A 16,007-nucleotide genomic window follows, 5' to 3' on the forward strand; every position below is an offset into this window, starting at 1 on the left:
ACAATTAGATATTTAAATTCATCCAATAACTATTAATACGGAACAAAAGCACTCTTTTAGAATAAGATCTAGCTCTTCTAACAATGCATTAACATTACATTTGGATCCTTGAAGAAGACTTACCTAGATCGGGTGTGCTAACGTGACAATTTCACAAATCCATAATGCAATGTTATATTTTAAGTTATTGACGTAAAATACATACAGTTAATGCACTTTGTGTAGACATGTCAAGTTCTCTGAAGAGGAAGTGTTTATTGAGATAATTACTTACATTGAATGAATATCCTACAACAGTGACCATAACAATAAAATAAAAACACGTGTAAACTTTTTATTTATTATTATTCATATACTCAATAGCATTGTACACAATATTGCGTGACAATATACCTATATCATAAAAATTATTCTCGTCTAGTCTTATGAATCATTTTGTGCTTTTTTAAGTAGGTGATAAATATGTATAAAAATGAGTGATGCGACTAACACTATAGGATGTGTTTGTTCGCCCTCCTTAGCTCTCCGGATTAAAAGCTAGTGAAGTCCCATGTTTGTTATTTGGAAGGGACTAGTTTTAATGGGCTTAGCTCTCACTCGCTTCGACTACCGACATCGCTAAACGGTCTTAGCTAGTCCTCCCGCAAACCATGGGACTGCTAAGACCACATATCTCGCGTCCTTCATCTCCGACTGACAACTCATATCACATCCTCGTCATCTTCGGCTCCTCAATTTGCAGAGATGGCCAACTCGTTCATCAGCCACAGCAGCTGCAAAACAAAAACCAAATTGCAGCTGCAGAGACCCCCGACCGCTAAGCAAACTCCTCCCTGCTTCGTCCCTCCTCGCTTCACCCCTCCCATTACTTGTCCCTCGCAAGATTCGGAACCCAGTCCCATATACAAACTATGCCCTGCTTCGCCCCTCTCATCTACCATTTCTAAATCCAGATCCCGCAAAATTCGAAGCAAAATAGGCAAAAAATTCTGCAATATTTCCACTTTCAAAATCCAAAATTCTAAACAAAAAAATTAGGAAGAAAAGTGGAAGATGAACGGAAAGAAATACGAAGAAAAAGATGGAGATGGACGAATAAAAATTTGGAAGAAACAGAGGGAGAGGGAGAGGGACAGAGCAAAATAAGGAAGAAAAGGGGGGATTAGCGGAAAAGAATTGGGAATAGAACCAGACAGTGGTAGTAATAAAATATTATTAAATATGTAATAATAATATAAAATATTAATAAATTTGAATTAAATAATATAATATTAGAATGCATTATTATTCTACATTTTAGTCCGACACTGTATTAAACGTTTTATTAAGTTAGTTCTGTTTAATTTAATCTAAGTCAGTTCAGATTAGACCTTGAAATTAATTCAGTTAGCGATAATCTGCTACAAGAAACGCACTATATATAAATTAGTTGGAAAAAGGCCTTACCTACCAGATACACGTGGGTGCCCATCATATTCCCAAGACCATTGCGTGGCATAAGTAGCACATGTGTTTGGCTGCTACCCTGGTTCGTTGGGTAAATGCTCAAATAGCTTTGAGTAGTGGGACCCACTGGACACGCTGCTAGGCCGACACGTTGCGACCGCCTTTATTTTCATATTTGTCCTTTTCTTAATTCTGAATCTACTTGTTGAAAGAAAATAAATTTCTTTAAAATTTTAACTGGGAATTGTATACAAATTTCACGCTCGCCAAGCTTCTAGACTTCAAAATTAGTTGGACAGCAAATAGTGTACATTGCCCAAATTACCCCCTGCCACTTATTATCATTACTTTTTTTTTAAAAAAAAAATTGTATTTGGATAAGTATCGAAAAATATAAAATAAAAAAAATTGCAAGTCGCTCTTTACCACAGTGGTGGAAAAGTATTGAGTTCTTGTACAACAACAGGAGTTCGAATCTCGTCAGAGACTAATCTAATAAAATCTTTCGTTTAACAAATATATATATATATATATATATATATATATGTGTGTGTGTGTGTGTGTGTGTGTATGTAAGAAAAATTTGAAAAAAAACCATACTCCTAAAAAAATAAAATAAAATAAAGATTGTAACCTTTTTTTTTCATTGGCGTTTTCTTTTTCGGCTCCCCATGCATCAAATCTTCACTCTATCTTTGAAGATTGGAAATTCAACTAAGCTACACAAAGAATTATGCATAATTAGTTGGTATTGAAATTCTCATAACGTGATTCAAATTTATATATCTAAACTATATATTAATGAAATTTTTTTTGTCAACCAAAAAAAGGTAAAAAGACATTTTTATCTTCTATCACAGAAAAAGTTAAGAATAGTAACGTTGTTTTACAAAACAAATTTTTTCTTTTTTTGTTTAAACCTCACATATAGGTGATTTTATCATTTCTAATTTAAAAAATAAAAATCTCTTCCTCTCTCCTCACTCCCACGTTCCCTCTCACTCTCTTCCTCACTTCTTCAATTTTAAAAACAAAAATAAAAAATTTCACACACATTTTATATGCGAGCGTATACTAGTAAATAGAAAAGAAAGAGAAAATTGTAAGGTTAATTTTGTCAAGTCACCTTAACTTCTCTTTAAAATTTAAACTAATGAATATACATTTAATTTCCAGAATAATATTTTAAAAAAGGTTATCATATTTTTAAACTCTATCTGTCTGCGTCACCTTCCACTGTCTCTCTTAAGGTTGCAAAGAGAAGGAAGATAGAGAGAGAGAGAGAGAGAGAATGAGACTTGCATCGACGACTTCCCATCCCTGAAATCAAAGCCAAAGCTTCTTCTTAGGGTTCTTATCCTGCTACTTGGCTCACCACTGTAAGATTTTCCCTCCCAATTTTTTGCTCCAAGTGTCTGCATGTTTAAATTGTTGTTTTTCTTAGAAAAGCTCCTTCTAATCTCTGTTTGGTCAGCGAGAAAATATTAGAAAGTTTCGAGCTTTGGTTTTGGATGTGGAAAAGTGAGCTCAAATTTCCAGCTTTGCCCCCTAATTTTTGGTTTAATTGTACATTTGATGCAAAAGCTTTTGAAAATTTAGCCTGGTTTAGTGGAGTGGGACAGTGTATTTCACATGTATTTATTTTGATTAGGAACGATGTTGCCACTCTAAGCTAGATTAAGGGGAGGCGAAGGTATGAACCCGCTATCAACCAGGGCAATCCACCATTTGCGTGTATTTCACATTTATAAATTTGAATTTTTTTGTTCATGCTTTTTTGTTTTTTATTTTCTATAATTGCATATGATTAAAGATATAATTACATGTTAAAGATACCCAAATGATTTGTGCTTATATTTTTGTTTATTTCGTATATGATTGCTTAATTCAGAGGGACTTACAGAATATTGTTGAGCGCATAAAATTCTGTCCTATGTTCCTTTTTGGCTTGAAAATTAATTATCTTTACGATATCCCTGTCTGTATTCCTCGAGTTCATGGTAGGAACTCTATGGTTACCCAAAAGGAGGGGAGATTGCAATACCCCATTGCGCCACCGCTTTAACTTTTTGATAGCAGTGTTTAGGGTATTTAAACCTGGGAGTTTAAATGTCAGCTAGAGTTAGTACTATTAGAAGAGGCCTGGGGTCATCAGAAATAGTGTAAGAGCATCCCAACCCATTTCCTATCGGTCAGTTGGGAAAAAGAGTTATAGCAACTCATCCCTGCTATTGAGAGAAAAGGCGCTGACCCTCTATGCTATGGGATAATGGATGTGGGACGCAAGAGCTAAGACTCCTTTTGAGTTGTTGTACATGGGTAAGTAAATGGTTACGTCTCAATTCACAAAGGTCTGCCCATTGTTATGTGAGCAATTTTCTTCCTGGTGCAAGTGCCAATGCCAAGGAAGGGAGGTTGTGATACCCAGAGGGAAAATCATAATATTTGTGAAGGAAGGAGGATTGTGAGTCCCCTGAATCACATTGGGTATGCAGTAGGAAGATCTAGAGCATGCAAGTGAGGCTTAGGAATCCAAAACTGTATTGGAGGTGACATTTTTGGGAGAGGTCTTTGGCTGTTACATCGTTTGGTTGATGTACTTATGCCTAGCTTTGTCCTCAAGAAATTTGGTAAAAAGCTTGTTAACTATGAATACTACGATTTAAATGGAACATCAATCTTTACCATTCTGTTCGATTTGTTTCGCTGAATTATTTTATGATCCATGTATGTATTTTTCTATAACTGAATGACGGTTTGGTTTCTGGCTTCGGATATGATTTCATGAATGTGCTCCTAGTGGATTTACACATTGTAGGGGTTTTCTGTCTTTTCCTTTCTGCCATGACAGTTGATCAGTACTTTCTTTTGGTTTCTGTCCTCATCTTCCTTACTTATGTTAAATGTTAAACCCATGCTTATATTCTTCTCAGGAGAAAGTGGTGAATGATGCCAGCTAAATCTAATGAAGATCCGCATGTAGAACATGGTGCTGAGACTGTGCTGCAACCTATCTACTCCCAACCTTGGTGGCGTGGAGTGGGGAATGGTACAGCATCATCTATGGTGGATCATAGTAATAGTATGGTCATGAATGGAGCTATGCAGGCACAAACTAGTGCTAGGCTGGATGGTCGGGCCAACTTCAATAAAGAATTGCGGACTACAGTAGAATCACAGTCTGGTAGTTACTTTTTGAATTATCATATCCCACGAAAATTTCTTGTGAACTTAGTTTTCGTATGTTCTGGGAGATTTACACTTGCTGATATAATAAATTAAATATAAAGCAACCATTAGGAAAAACTTTTCATTTTCTTTTACTATAACTTTGTGTTCTTTCTGAGATTGAATGACAGAATGTATCATCAGTTTGACATACTGATCAAGACCCTTTAATCTGTGAAATAAAGGAAAAGTTCAATGTTTTTATGATCTAAGCTGAATGCCTTAATACAACTGAGTATTTTTTTGGAGAAAAAGAAATTAAGTAGGCCGTACTTAAACAACGGTGTTAGATATTACAATCTTTCTCCCACTAACTTATTTTGTTTATGAACCAGTTTATTTACGAAAAACTTTATCTAGTTGAAAAAAAAAAAGGAACTGCATTACGAAAAAATTACGTCTAGTTGGAAAAAAAAGACATGTGTTAATGCGAGTTTCTTTTTGTTCAGATGGGAACAGTGGAAGTGAAAACCAACATACCAAAAGTGTTTCATCCTCAGTGGTTCCTGCAATGGGTGAACACGTGGATCCAAACTCACAAATGGAACTTGTTGGCCACTCAATTGTAAGTACTTTCTCTTTTCTCCTCACATTCTACGCATACAAACCTTAAAACACATGGAAATAATTACAGACATACGAAGAACAGGAATTTGCATCCATTATCACTATAGGCATCCAATTTCTTCTGGAAAAATGTCTGCTGTTCAATAAGAGGGTTTACAAGTTTATTAAACTATGCAGGTTATGTCATCGTATCCGTATGCAGATCCACAATATGGTGGGATGTTGACTTCTTATGGGCCACAAACTATGGTATGCAATCTGCAGTTGTTGATATTGTTTCAGTACTATATATTGTATTTAAGTTGGCACGGCAGGAAACCTTCAATGAACTGTGCCAGTTAAAATGAAGCTTTGTAAATATAGGATTTCCATACTGCTCTTGTAAATGTGTTAAGAAAGCAGGAGGAAATGAGATACATTAATCATATCAATAGGTCTTTGAGCCAATGATGCTCTGGATACTATGTTGAGGAAGTAAGGAGAATGAGATAAAAGGGTTCAAATAGTGTCCAGCTCTAGCCAAAACTAGAAAACTAAATTATAACCAAGTGAATTAAATTATTAATTAAGTAATTTACCCCTATAAACAAATGGGGAAAGCAAATACTTTTATCTGGAATCCTAATTAAACCACACCTTTTATTCTCCAAGGCTTGCATTTATGCACATTCATACTTCGTACCAATATTTCTCTCATCAATTTCGCCCCTTATCTACTGTCTCACTCATCAATGTAATCCTTACCATTAAATTCTGTTAAAATGGATAAGGGACGAAATTGATGAGCTTGAAACACAAAGGATCAAACTGATGAGTTGGTAAAAGATAAAGGACCATTTGTGATAAAAATATGTATTTATGTTTTTTCTGTCGGGTTTGGTACCATATATACATGTTTGGTAATCAATGTTGTAGTCCACAATAGATGCAACTCTTGCACTTTCTAGTCTTGTATAAGCAATAGGATGAATATTATCGTACTGCACTGAATTTAGTGTTGAGAAAAGTTGTCGTTTCATATCTGATGGTTTTTAGCATGATGCTAGTTGCCTCCCCACTTCTATGGTATGCATCCTGGTAGAATGCCTTTGCCTCCTGATATGGAAGAGGAGCCTGTGTATGTAAATGCCAAGCAGTACCATGGTATTTTGAGAAGAAGACAGTCACGTGCTAAAGCTGAGCTTGAAAAGAAACTTATAAAAGCTCGAAAGGTAAATGATTTCAATTCTTTCGCTCTTCAAACTCATGGGGAGTTGGGTACAAGAAACCAGCAAGGATGAAATATGGAGTTTAATGAATATTTGTTCTCTATGTCTAATTTCTGAAGACACCCATCAATACAGCTTTAATTAAATTAAATAAGTAAACTAATCATGCCAAGTAGTATGACGTGTAGGGTGACTTGTGAATATAGGATCAACTAGTAGCAAGTATGAGCTTGAAATCGAAGGTCTAAGGTGGATTAACTAGTAGCAAATTTGATAAAGTTATACAATATTGGAAGTTAGAAATATGGAAATATCTAAAGAAACACTGTAACTCTGGAGATGTATTATCAGAAATATTGGTAAATGTTGGTAAGTAGCAGTCATTTCTGACTCGTCTTCACTGGTGTCGTTTTTTTTTTTGGTATGCAAATTGGTGATATCAATGTAATGTTGGCGATATGCTGAATGAAAATGTCTTTCATTCCATGTTCATATTAGCATATACTTTTTACAACCATATTGGTGGATCTATCGATTTTTTCACTCCCGGACACATGCTTTAGGCTTAAATTTGGGTGGTAAAGCCTTGACGATATGTGGTGGTTCCTTTAGGTTTTATGTTCATACATCAGTAACTACTTGATCTGCTTCTTCTGCTTAGTAATTTGTCCTTTAGGGCCTGTTTGACATATGATTTTATTGTCACTGTACAGCCATATCTTCATGAGTCTCGACACCTGCATGCATTAAGGAGGGCAAGGGGGTGTGGAGGTCGCTTCCTTAATACAAAGAAACAAGATGATAATGACGAAAATTCCTCACTAGAAAAAGGCATGAATTTGGATGGAAACCATTCAGCTGAATCTGCCAAATCTGGTTTTGAGAGCTGTCCAAATACCAGCAATGGGAATTTTGATTCCTCAAATGTCCAGCAAGACAGGTCAGGTCAATGGCTCAGGACACACAGCCACCACACACACTCTAATGGTAATGGCCCATCATCAGCATACCCTTCCACGTTTGGTGACAGCAAGGAAAGTGTGTTCCTGGGTCAACAGAGGGAAAACATGCAGTTGAATGGGTCATCTCGCGGCGCCATCCCCAGTAAATGAGATCCCTCTACGAGGTTTGGGTCCCCTCTTGACAGGGTTTCAGTTCATGTGGCAAACTGTTTTTATCAGTTGTCCATCTTCTTGTATTACATAGAGGCTTGTATTTTGCAGGAGATGCTCAAGGCGTGCAGAGTCTCTCTTGGAGGAAACCTGGCTGCGCAATGTCAGTATCCGGCAACTCATTCTTGGCTTTGGTCACTTTGTAATTATTGGGGGTGGGGCGGAAGGAGATGGTGGTGGAGTTCATGTCGTCTTGAGCCTGCCATCACTTGCACTCACTCCTGTTGTAGAAACAGTAACAACAGGCATCAGTTGGGAACTTAAAACCAGAAAATTAGTTGTGAATGTGTAGATTCTAAACACCGCAGGTATTTTGATTTTCGAAAGTGTGTTGTGACTTGGGTTTCGGACGAAATTTAGGGGTGTGGTGACTCTTGAAAAGGCTATTTCCCATCCCTGGAGGGGAGAATTTGATCTGTGTTTCTAAATGTAGCTATAATTATGTTTTATGTTTTGATTACTATCTGGTTTTCTTAACAGTCCAACTACTTTTTGAGGCACTACTGGGTTTGATTATTGTTTAGTTTTTAGTTTTTATTTTTTATTTTTTATAATACTCCAGTTTAATTGTGCAAAAACCAAACTAGTTTCCACAATTTTGAATGAGTATGTGAATAGGGGGAGCTGGGGTGTTTTGAGTAAATTTAGCTTTAGGATGTGTGTTGTGACTTGTGAGTAAATTAAGTAGAGTTGTAACCAAAACAGGAAAAGAATAAATTAAGTTTTCATATAAATATTTTTCCATTTTGCAAAATGATGATTTTGCAAACTATTCTGGTCTATGGAAATATGACAAACTGACTTCTCTTATATCATGAACAATGTATTGAGAAACAAATAAATTTCTGGTTATGACAAGGTTACATAGTATTAATTTGTACGAAAATTGAATGTTTAAGATTGAAAATAAAAAGGGAAATTTAAAGAAAAGTTTTCGGTACTGTTCACTTTAATGAAAAATCACATTTTTTACATTAAAAAGTCAATCTTGGTACTTAAAGTTTTTATCGTTAAAACTTAAAGTTTTCAAGCACTTTTCATTAGTTTTCCTAAATAAAAAACCTAATAGTTTTGGAAATCAGATATCAGAACCCAAAAATTTCCTAAGAAAATGTAGAATTAAAAAGAATTTTGGAAACAAGGCATGAGAAAACAGAAGGCTTTCTAGATATCAATGAAGCCCAGCCCAAAGTGAAATATCTGGAAGGCAGTGGACCACGTGATTACCAATTTACCAGTCCAAACAAAGCTGAAACCCTGGCACACATCTTGCAATCTAAAACCTCCCTTCCTCCCTCCCTTCCCCGCCTTCTCTCTCTCGATCGAAGTATAACTGTCTGTCTGTAAAAGCAGCTAGAGATGTCCCAATGATGAACAATTTAGTAATCTGAGGAGCATGCATGAAATTACAATTAAAAAGATTGGTGCTCCCTTTTCTGGAGAGGTTGAGGAGCCAATTCTTAATTGCTTTTCGTGCTCTCCAGGTTGAAACCAGGCTTTCCTGAGGGATTTTCTTTCTTTTTCTTTCACCATATTTTGGTTTTTAGAAACATTGATTCATATATGCTCAATTTGTTTGAGGTTTTTCAATTTTCTAGTTTTTATGTTTTTTTTTTTTTGGCTTGTTAAGCAAATTAGTTGTTCTTTGTTCATCCATTGTGCTTGTAGCTAGAAACCAAGAAGATGATTGGTTTAGGATTAGTGAGTTTGATACAAGTAGGAACCAAATTGCTGAGAGAAAGTAATGCTTATTTGGATTGGTGAAAGTTATGAATCAAGGAAGTCATAAATAAAAACTAATGTTTTTGCTTCACTTACGAAGTTTAGCTCATTTCTCTTATTCCATAATGTATATTATATTGTTTAAAAGGCGATCCCAAACCAACAAAGCTTCTCACTCTACAAGAGTCGAAAAATGAATGTTTTTTCGTACGTAATCTTACCTTTTGTTTTTTTGACAAAAAAGCTGTTTTTACAACTCAAATCTATGATCTTTTAGTCATAAAATGAGCAATCTTTTAGACTTGATCGATGACATTAATCAAAATTAGTAATGTCTCGATCTTTTGGTTTTTAGGTCCACGAAGCGGTTCGGGCCAGATAGGCATAGGTTCAAACACCTTGCGTTTCTAAACTTGGCCGAGAATGTGGTCTGTCTAATCTGGTCATATAGACCTCCAATTTCTTGTAATTGTGATTGATTTGAGCTGAAAACACAAATTGGATGGTAATGTTGTCATTTAGATTCCTTTGACAAGCCACATTAACGAGTGTGAATGTGATCTCTTATGCACTCAAGTTTGAATCTTCATCCTCACAGTTTAGATTAGTTTAAAACAAAATATTGTTTGTTTAAAACAAAGAATTAGGTTGAAGGATTTCAACCTTCACATTTTAAGTCAAATTGGGAGGATGGTAATATTGTCACCTGCAAGATTTAGCCCTTGTATACACCAAGAGGTAGATAATTAAGATTTGTAAGCTAAAATCACAAGAGGAGAGACAAAAATTAATTAACCACTTAAACTTGTTGCTAACAAATTCGACTGCAATCGATATTGCAATCATAAAAAGGAATCCCATGCAAATAAGAAAAAAGGAAAATGCATCCAAGTATATAATTAACATTAATCAAGATGGTATAGGTATTGATTCTTTTTGTTCCAAGTAATTAAAACACAATAGACTAGTTTAATTTACAGTGGCCTGACTTCCCCTGGAGGTTCTTCCAATGATCGAACAATTAGAGCTTCGCTTGTTCTTGCAATTGCTCCTGTTCAAGCAACCGTAATTTACATCAGAAGCGCGCTACCAAGAAAAGGAATGGTAAGAGTAGGAGAACGAAACATAAACGCAAGCAAGCACCGGGTTAGAAGGCAGTTTTGAGTCAAATTAAATCAAATAAAACTGATCTGCATGATCCCAATCTTTGTGTGAATATGTCCACTGCATGATGCAGAAGGAAGTAAAGATTAAAGTGCATCTTCGGAACAATTGAAGTGGCGCTGACCTCTGTCACGAAGAATGCATGCAAACCGTATGGAACTCTCTGTGGCAATTCCACAACTGCAACGGGCTCTGGTGACATTGTCTTTGCATCAACTACATGAATTGCTGATTTTCTGCATGATCAAAATGCAAGTTTAGATTGCAGTCTGTCCTCAAGAAGTTGAACTTCATATGCACATCACTGCATAACCGCTGGTAACACCGGTTTACTCAGCTTCAAAAGCATGAGCACGGAGAGGTATAAAGAAACTTATAACATGGTTTATAAGAGATATCCAGCGGAAAAAGAAAAAGAAAAAGAATAGTCTGAGAAATGAAAATAGTACCCAGTGTTCTCGTCGTGAACAAAGAGTATTAAGTAGCCATCATCTTCTTCAGAAGTACCGCCAGGAATACGAGGAACAAAAATAGCCTCAGAACCAAATCTGCCAGGTCCCGGGTCATAGAGGCCTTGGACATTTCCTCCAACCTCAATCTGTGTTTTTCCAACCTCTGGTTCAGCATGCAGATCAAACTTGGCTACTCCTGTAACCTTGACAATGTTGTCCAGTAAGGTTCCGTACACATAACGCTGCTTCCTGATTTCACATAAGTTAATTGATGAAAATAAGTAAACATGAATGTTACACTAGCTTTTGAAAATGATGGTAACGGTACCAAATGTGAAGATATGGTGCCGTGCCACAGGAGGGGGAGAGAGAGAGAGCACATGGAAGAAACAGAGAACATGAAAGCTAAAAGCCCATTTGATAACATTTTGCTATTAGTTTTTATGTTTGTGCTAGAGATAGAGGAGAAAGCTAAAAACTAAAAACAAAATGGTTATCGAACAGGCCCTAAAAGAACATTAGGCAGCTCCCAGGGACAGGATATGCATACCTGCCGGTGTAGCTCTCATTCACCCTGGGGAAATCTACAGCCGGTTCTGATAGTTTCTTTTGGGATGCTAGACCAGTGTTCAAGTTGAATCTCATCTCGTACCTGAAAATAATTAAAACAGTCAGAAGCACCATCTCTCAAGAAATCAAGTTAGCAACATCTGTCAAAATCTCTTACAGCTCAGTTGTGAAGTTTTCAAGCTTTTCGAAATCAAGATTCTCAAGGCGGCATGTGATTAAAACAACTTCGTCCCCCTCCTCCCAAGCATTAGCTACATAAAAGGGGGAAAAAAAAGGGGAAACCATCAGAAAAAGCTTTAAGCATAGCTTAATCACGAACCATGCATGATCAAGTCATAAGTTACACATTTGAGTAAATATTAAGTCATAAGTTGGTTATGTTCCGGGACTGAACAGGACTAACAGAGCCAATTTTTTTTCTGTTTTCCGTACATGAATAGACAGACAATCACTTTGCTGACTGGTGAATCTATAAATTATGATTTACAGCAATCTAAACTACTGTCAGATTTCGATAAACAACATGGACTTACATTTGTGCCATATTAACTATTCTTCCAAGTCAGTCAAGGCTATACCAGAATTTTGGCACATTGGTCAATCCAAAAAGGTCGTACTTTATATTCAGGAAAAGTTACCAAAAAGAATTATGGATGTAGTGGTTGATCAGTTAATCGTCAGTAGATGGTAATCGGAGAAGAACAATACTCTTCTAGTCAGCATTTGATGCGAGTCAGTGATGCAGACAAACTTGAACTAGAACTTAATCAAAGTGGTCTAAAATAACTTCCGTAAGCCATGATCAGAAGGTCTGAAATTTTAGCTAGAGGAATTCAAGGATAATCTGGAACTGGAAGTTAGATCAGTACTACTCTATGAAACCAAGAAGAAAAACTGAATTAACAAAAAGATCAATAGAACAGAAAGAAAAATGATAAAATACTTGTTTCAAAGACATTGTTTTGTTGCACTACGATAGGAAGCAAATATGCGCACCATTATGGAAAATGAAGCAATTTGGAAGCTCGAACCATCTGATTAGCAACTCATCCTTTGCATACCGTGGAAGTAAACCAAAGCGAGCTTTTTTTGTTTGATCAAATGTGAATATCAACTTTTTTTCCTTCACCATTTCCTGATAAAAAATGAAAAATAATATGTTAAATTTCATTTTAATGTGATTGTTTAATGCTCAGAATAATAATTGTTAAGTTATCCATTGATCCAAAACTTAAGTGGAATAGAAGTGGGTAATGCCACTCAATGTCCATGAACCATTTGGATCAACACTCGAACACAATGCCATATTGACTAATGTTGATTGAAAAAGCTTAAGCTTTTAGCAACAAGCCCAAGAATGCATAGAAAAAACTAGTTGAAAATAATTTCAGACCTTTGGTTTGAAGATCAGGGGGAGATCCATGAAAATTGCATAGTTCTCAGTAATTGCAAAATCATGCATCATGACGGGGTCTGGTATTGTTATCGGTACAGGGTCATGCATGAAACCATCCTTCGAAATAACTCTATAAGTGACATATGGCGGAGTAGATGAATAGCCAAATGTAAACATCTCACCTGCATTATGTACTTCATAAGTTGACAGGAAAATCTCCTTATAAGGCCGGAGAAGTACCTTTTTATGAGAATGTACTTACCGGTGAATGGGTGAACCTTTGGATGAGCAGTGAAGGAATGTGTCAATCTCTTATCATAATCCAGCAAGCCAACCGTTTGCAGATCTCCATCTTCCAAAACTTTGAGGACATCTGCATAATGCAAAACGAACAATTTCATTTACAAACTAAAAATAAACAAGAGTACCAATATGTTTGAGTCCCGCAGAGATATACGAGGCAACACAAATTGTTTCTATTTCATTGCTAATGCAACATAAGCAACTTCAGTTCCACTGAAACAGAAGAAAAAAAAGTACCAATATGTCTTAGTCCCGGAAATATATAGGAGGCGATACAAAGGTTTCCATTTCAAGGCCTTTTCTTTTTCTCAACCACAAAAACCAGACATCTATATTGCATCAAAAGAAGTAGTGCAATCCAAGAACAAGTAATCTCTTCATCCCAAAGGATCCTCGAATTGATTGAAATTGAAAAGTATATGCAAGAAAATGGGTGAGTTCTGCTTACAAGGTTTATCCACCTCGTGAAGAGCTAGAAGCTTCCCATGGTGATATATGAGAGCCATGTTACCTGGAAATGTAGAAAACAGTTAGTTACGTTCACTGCTTTCTTAGGCAAGTAAAAGGACACGATTTCTTCATTCACCAGGATTTCAAGGATAAAATTTAAGTGGCATGAAAATTTCATAAATGATAACATGTAAATTTTACTTCAATCAAGGTGCAAGGAAGAAAAATATGAAATACTTAAAACTTTCACAACCGGACGTGTGTCCATGCATACTAAATTGTGGTGTATGGATTTAAAATCCTATACAAATATCAGTAACCAAAGTCATTAAAGCCAAGAAGTTGTTGCAGTTCTGACATTAACTTTAAAACAGGATAATGCATGGAAAACTGCTTTCAAAATTGTACAGAAAATAAAAATCGTTGCAGTTAAAAAAACATTTCGCACAAGAACACCTTACCAGTCCCAAAACCATAAGACATGTCTAATATTTTCAGTTTTGCTCTTAGCATTTGCAAGTTCGTCATGAATAAGCCGAGAAATCCCTTAAGGTCTCCAATCTGGAAATGACACATTGAGGAACGTAAGAAAGGAATCTCCCAACTAACGTGTTTGGCACAAGCGTAAACCAAATTGCAAGATGTACCTTCATAAATTTAGAACCTCCAAAATATTGTTCTTGCTTAAGACGTGAAGTCCTTACGTAGCGGGAGACATAAGTTGCTTTTCCATCTTTGATGCGCATACCATGAACCATACTGCAAAATGTTAACAATAACATGTATACCTTTACTTGCTTTGTCCAATTTATAATTAAACCAAGGAATTATCATAACTTTTAACAATCAAAAAGAGCAATAGCTGTAAATCTTAACGCTGAGCCGTAAAATGAATCACTGAATGCAGTACCAGAAATGAAGGTGCATAAACAATCAACGCGTACATGCTGGAAAACAGATGCATATTTCACCAAATGCACCGAGAAACAGTTCTCCGAAAAGACTACCTCGAGAAAGCAAGCAAGCAAATAGAAAGTGGAGAACACGACGAAGATAAGGAGTAATTAGGGAGTAATGAAGCACAACTAGCCACATTTTACAATAGCAAGAAAAAACAGTCGTACTGAATCCTTAACAGAAGATACTCTTCCAATATTCCCCAACACTGATTCAGTGACTTTACCAATTCGGCCAACGACACGAATACTGAACAGAAGCAATTTAAGCTATTTATGGCTTATCTCAATTTTAGCATGGAAATTGAATTCAATAACATAATTACCCTACAAACAAATTGTTCAGAAAACTTGAATTCAAAATATAAATATTGATGTGAAAAATGGAAGAAAAAAACAGGGGAATCACTCACCCATCTCCATCAAACCTGCAAGGATAGCAATAAAGAACATCAGCACAAAATACAGATGACTAATCTCTGAAACATTATTTCCAACAACTAACAGAGGCATACCAGTGATATCCAGCAACTGGTGCAAACTTTGGGTTGGGCCCCACCCTGACAAACTCTCCATTTAAGCACTCCTGCAGTTCATACATGGCATGTCATTGGCATGACAATTGGCAATTGAGAGAGAGAGAGAGAGAGAGAGAGAGAGAGAGGTACAGGAAGATGGCCGATGACAGGGAGGTTGGTGGTGGGAGGAGTTTCATCAGCCACCGGAGCAAAGTTGCCGGCGAGGTAGCGGTGAGGCCGAGAAGAGTCGTGCATCCACTTCACAATCAGCTTCTCGATCAAGTCCACCACTTTTGAAGAAAAACCCTTGTTGGGTTTTGGGTTAGGGACCACCATGGCGTTGCTCTTGAGCTGCTGCTTCTCGTCGTTAACTTCGACCTCCGCCATTGTTGTCTGGTTTCTGATCCTTGGTCGAAGTCAGTGAGTCAGCGAGTCTGTAAGTCTGTGTGGTGGAAATGGAGGGAAGGGGGGTGTTTATCGCGTCTTGTTGGTAATTGCAGTGCCACGTTTAACGTTTTATCGTGGAATGTAGGAAAGAACAGAGTGCAGATGCTGACATTATCTATTCTAAAATTGAGAGAACAGAGTGCAGATGCTGACATTATCTATTCTAAAATTGAGGAGCAATTGACTGTTCATTCGCCTACAGTCAATTGTTTGCCTCTTGACTTCATCTTATTTACAATAAAACCATGAGATTTGGGCTGGGTTTGAAGGGTATTTATTTGAACTGAGAAGGGTAATTTTGTCCGGAGGGTTTAGGACGAATTACCCCTTTATTTCACCTTATTTGCAAGAAACCCATTATATGTGGAATAGGTTGGAAGGGCAATTTTGTCCTCTCAGTTTTGGCTA

At 36.6% G+C, this 16,007-nt stretch overlaps 2 protein-coding genes across 4 annotated transcripts; one reads left to right on the forward strand and one right to left on the reverse strand.

Annotated features, from left to right (window-relative positions):
• The first annotated feature begins 2,669 nt into the window (after window positions 1–2,669).
• LOC137748598 (nuclear transcription factor Y subunit A-1) lies at window positions 2,670–8,121 on the forward strand. 2 transcript variants are annotated; one of them, XM_068488767.2, is made up of 8 exons: window positions 2,694–2,825; window positions 3,098–3,139; window positions 4,380–4,630; window positions 5,124–5,239; window positions 5,419–5,490; window positions 6,288–6,452; window positions 7,163–7,575; window positions 7,673–8,121. In XM_068488767.2, the coding sequence occupies exons 3-7, from the start codon at window positions 4,393–4,395 to the stop codon at window positions 7,559–7,561; spliced, it is 990 nt and encodes a 329-aa protein (XP_068344868.1). In that variant the 5' UTR covers window positions 2,694–2,825; window positions 3,098–3,139; window positions 4,380–4,392; the 3' UTR covers window positions 7,562–7,575; window positions 7,673–8,121. The 2 variants fall into 2 exon arrangements, with proteins under 2 accessions (XP_068344867.1, XP_068344868.1); XM_068488766.2 differs by lacking the exon at window positions 3,098–3,139 and having other exon boundaries at window positions 2,670–2,825.
• Window positions 8,122–10,225: 2,104 nt separating this feature from the next.
• On the reverse strand, window positions 10,226–15,704 carry LOC137748597 (carotenoid 9,10(9',10')-cleavage dioxygenase 1). Of its 2 annotated transcripts, XM_068488765.2 has the most exons (14): window positions 15,303–15,704; window positions 15,150–15,220; window positions 15,048–15,062; window positions 14,326–14,437; window positions 14,140–14,239; window positions 13,677–13,739; window positions 13,188–13,298; window positions 12,923–13,107; window positions 12,526–12,664; window positions 11,687–11,780; window positions 11,510–11,611; window positions 10,957–11,208; window positions 10,632–10,743; window positions 10,226–10,394 (listed from the first exon to the last, which is right to left on the reverse strand). In XM_068488765.2, exons 1-14 carry the CDS (start codon window positions 15,537–15,539, stop codon window positions 10,365–10,367), a joined length of 1,623 nt encoding a protein of 540 aa, XP_068344866.1. In that variant the 5' UTR covers window positions 15,540–15,704; the 3' UTR covers window positions 10,226–10,364. The 2 variants fall into 2 exon arrangements, with proteins under 2 accessions (XP_068344866.1, XP_088536136.1); XM_088680010.1 differs by lacking the exon at window positions 10,226–10,394 and having other exon boundaries at window positions 10,419–10,743.
• Between the last annotated feature and the right edge of the window lie 303 nt (window positions 15,705–16,007).

This window comes from Pyrus communis, chromosome 2 (genome assembly GCF_041283825.1).
Source record: "Pyrus communis isolate YQ-2024b chromosome 2, ASM4128382v1, whole genome shotgun sequence".
Classification (NCBI taxonomy): Eukaryota; Viridiplantae; Streptophyta; class Magnoliopsida; order Rosales; family Rosaceae; genus Pyrus; species Pyrus communis.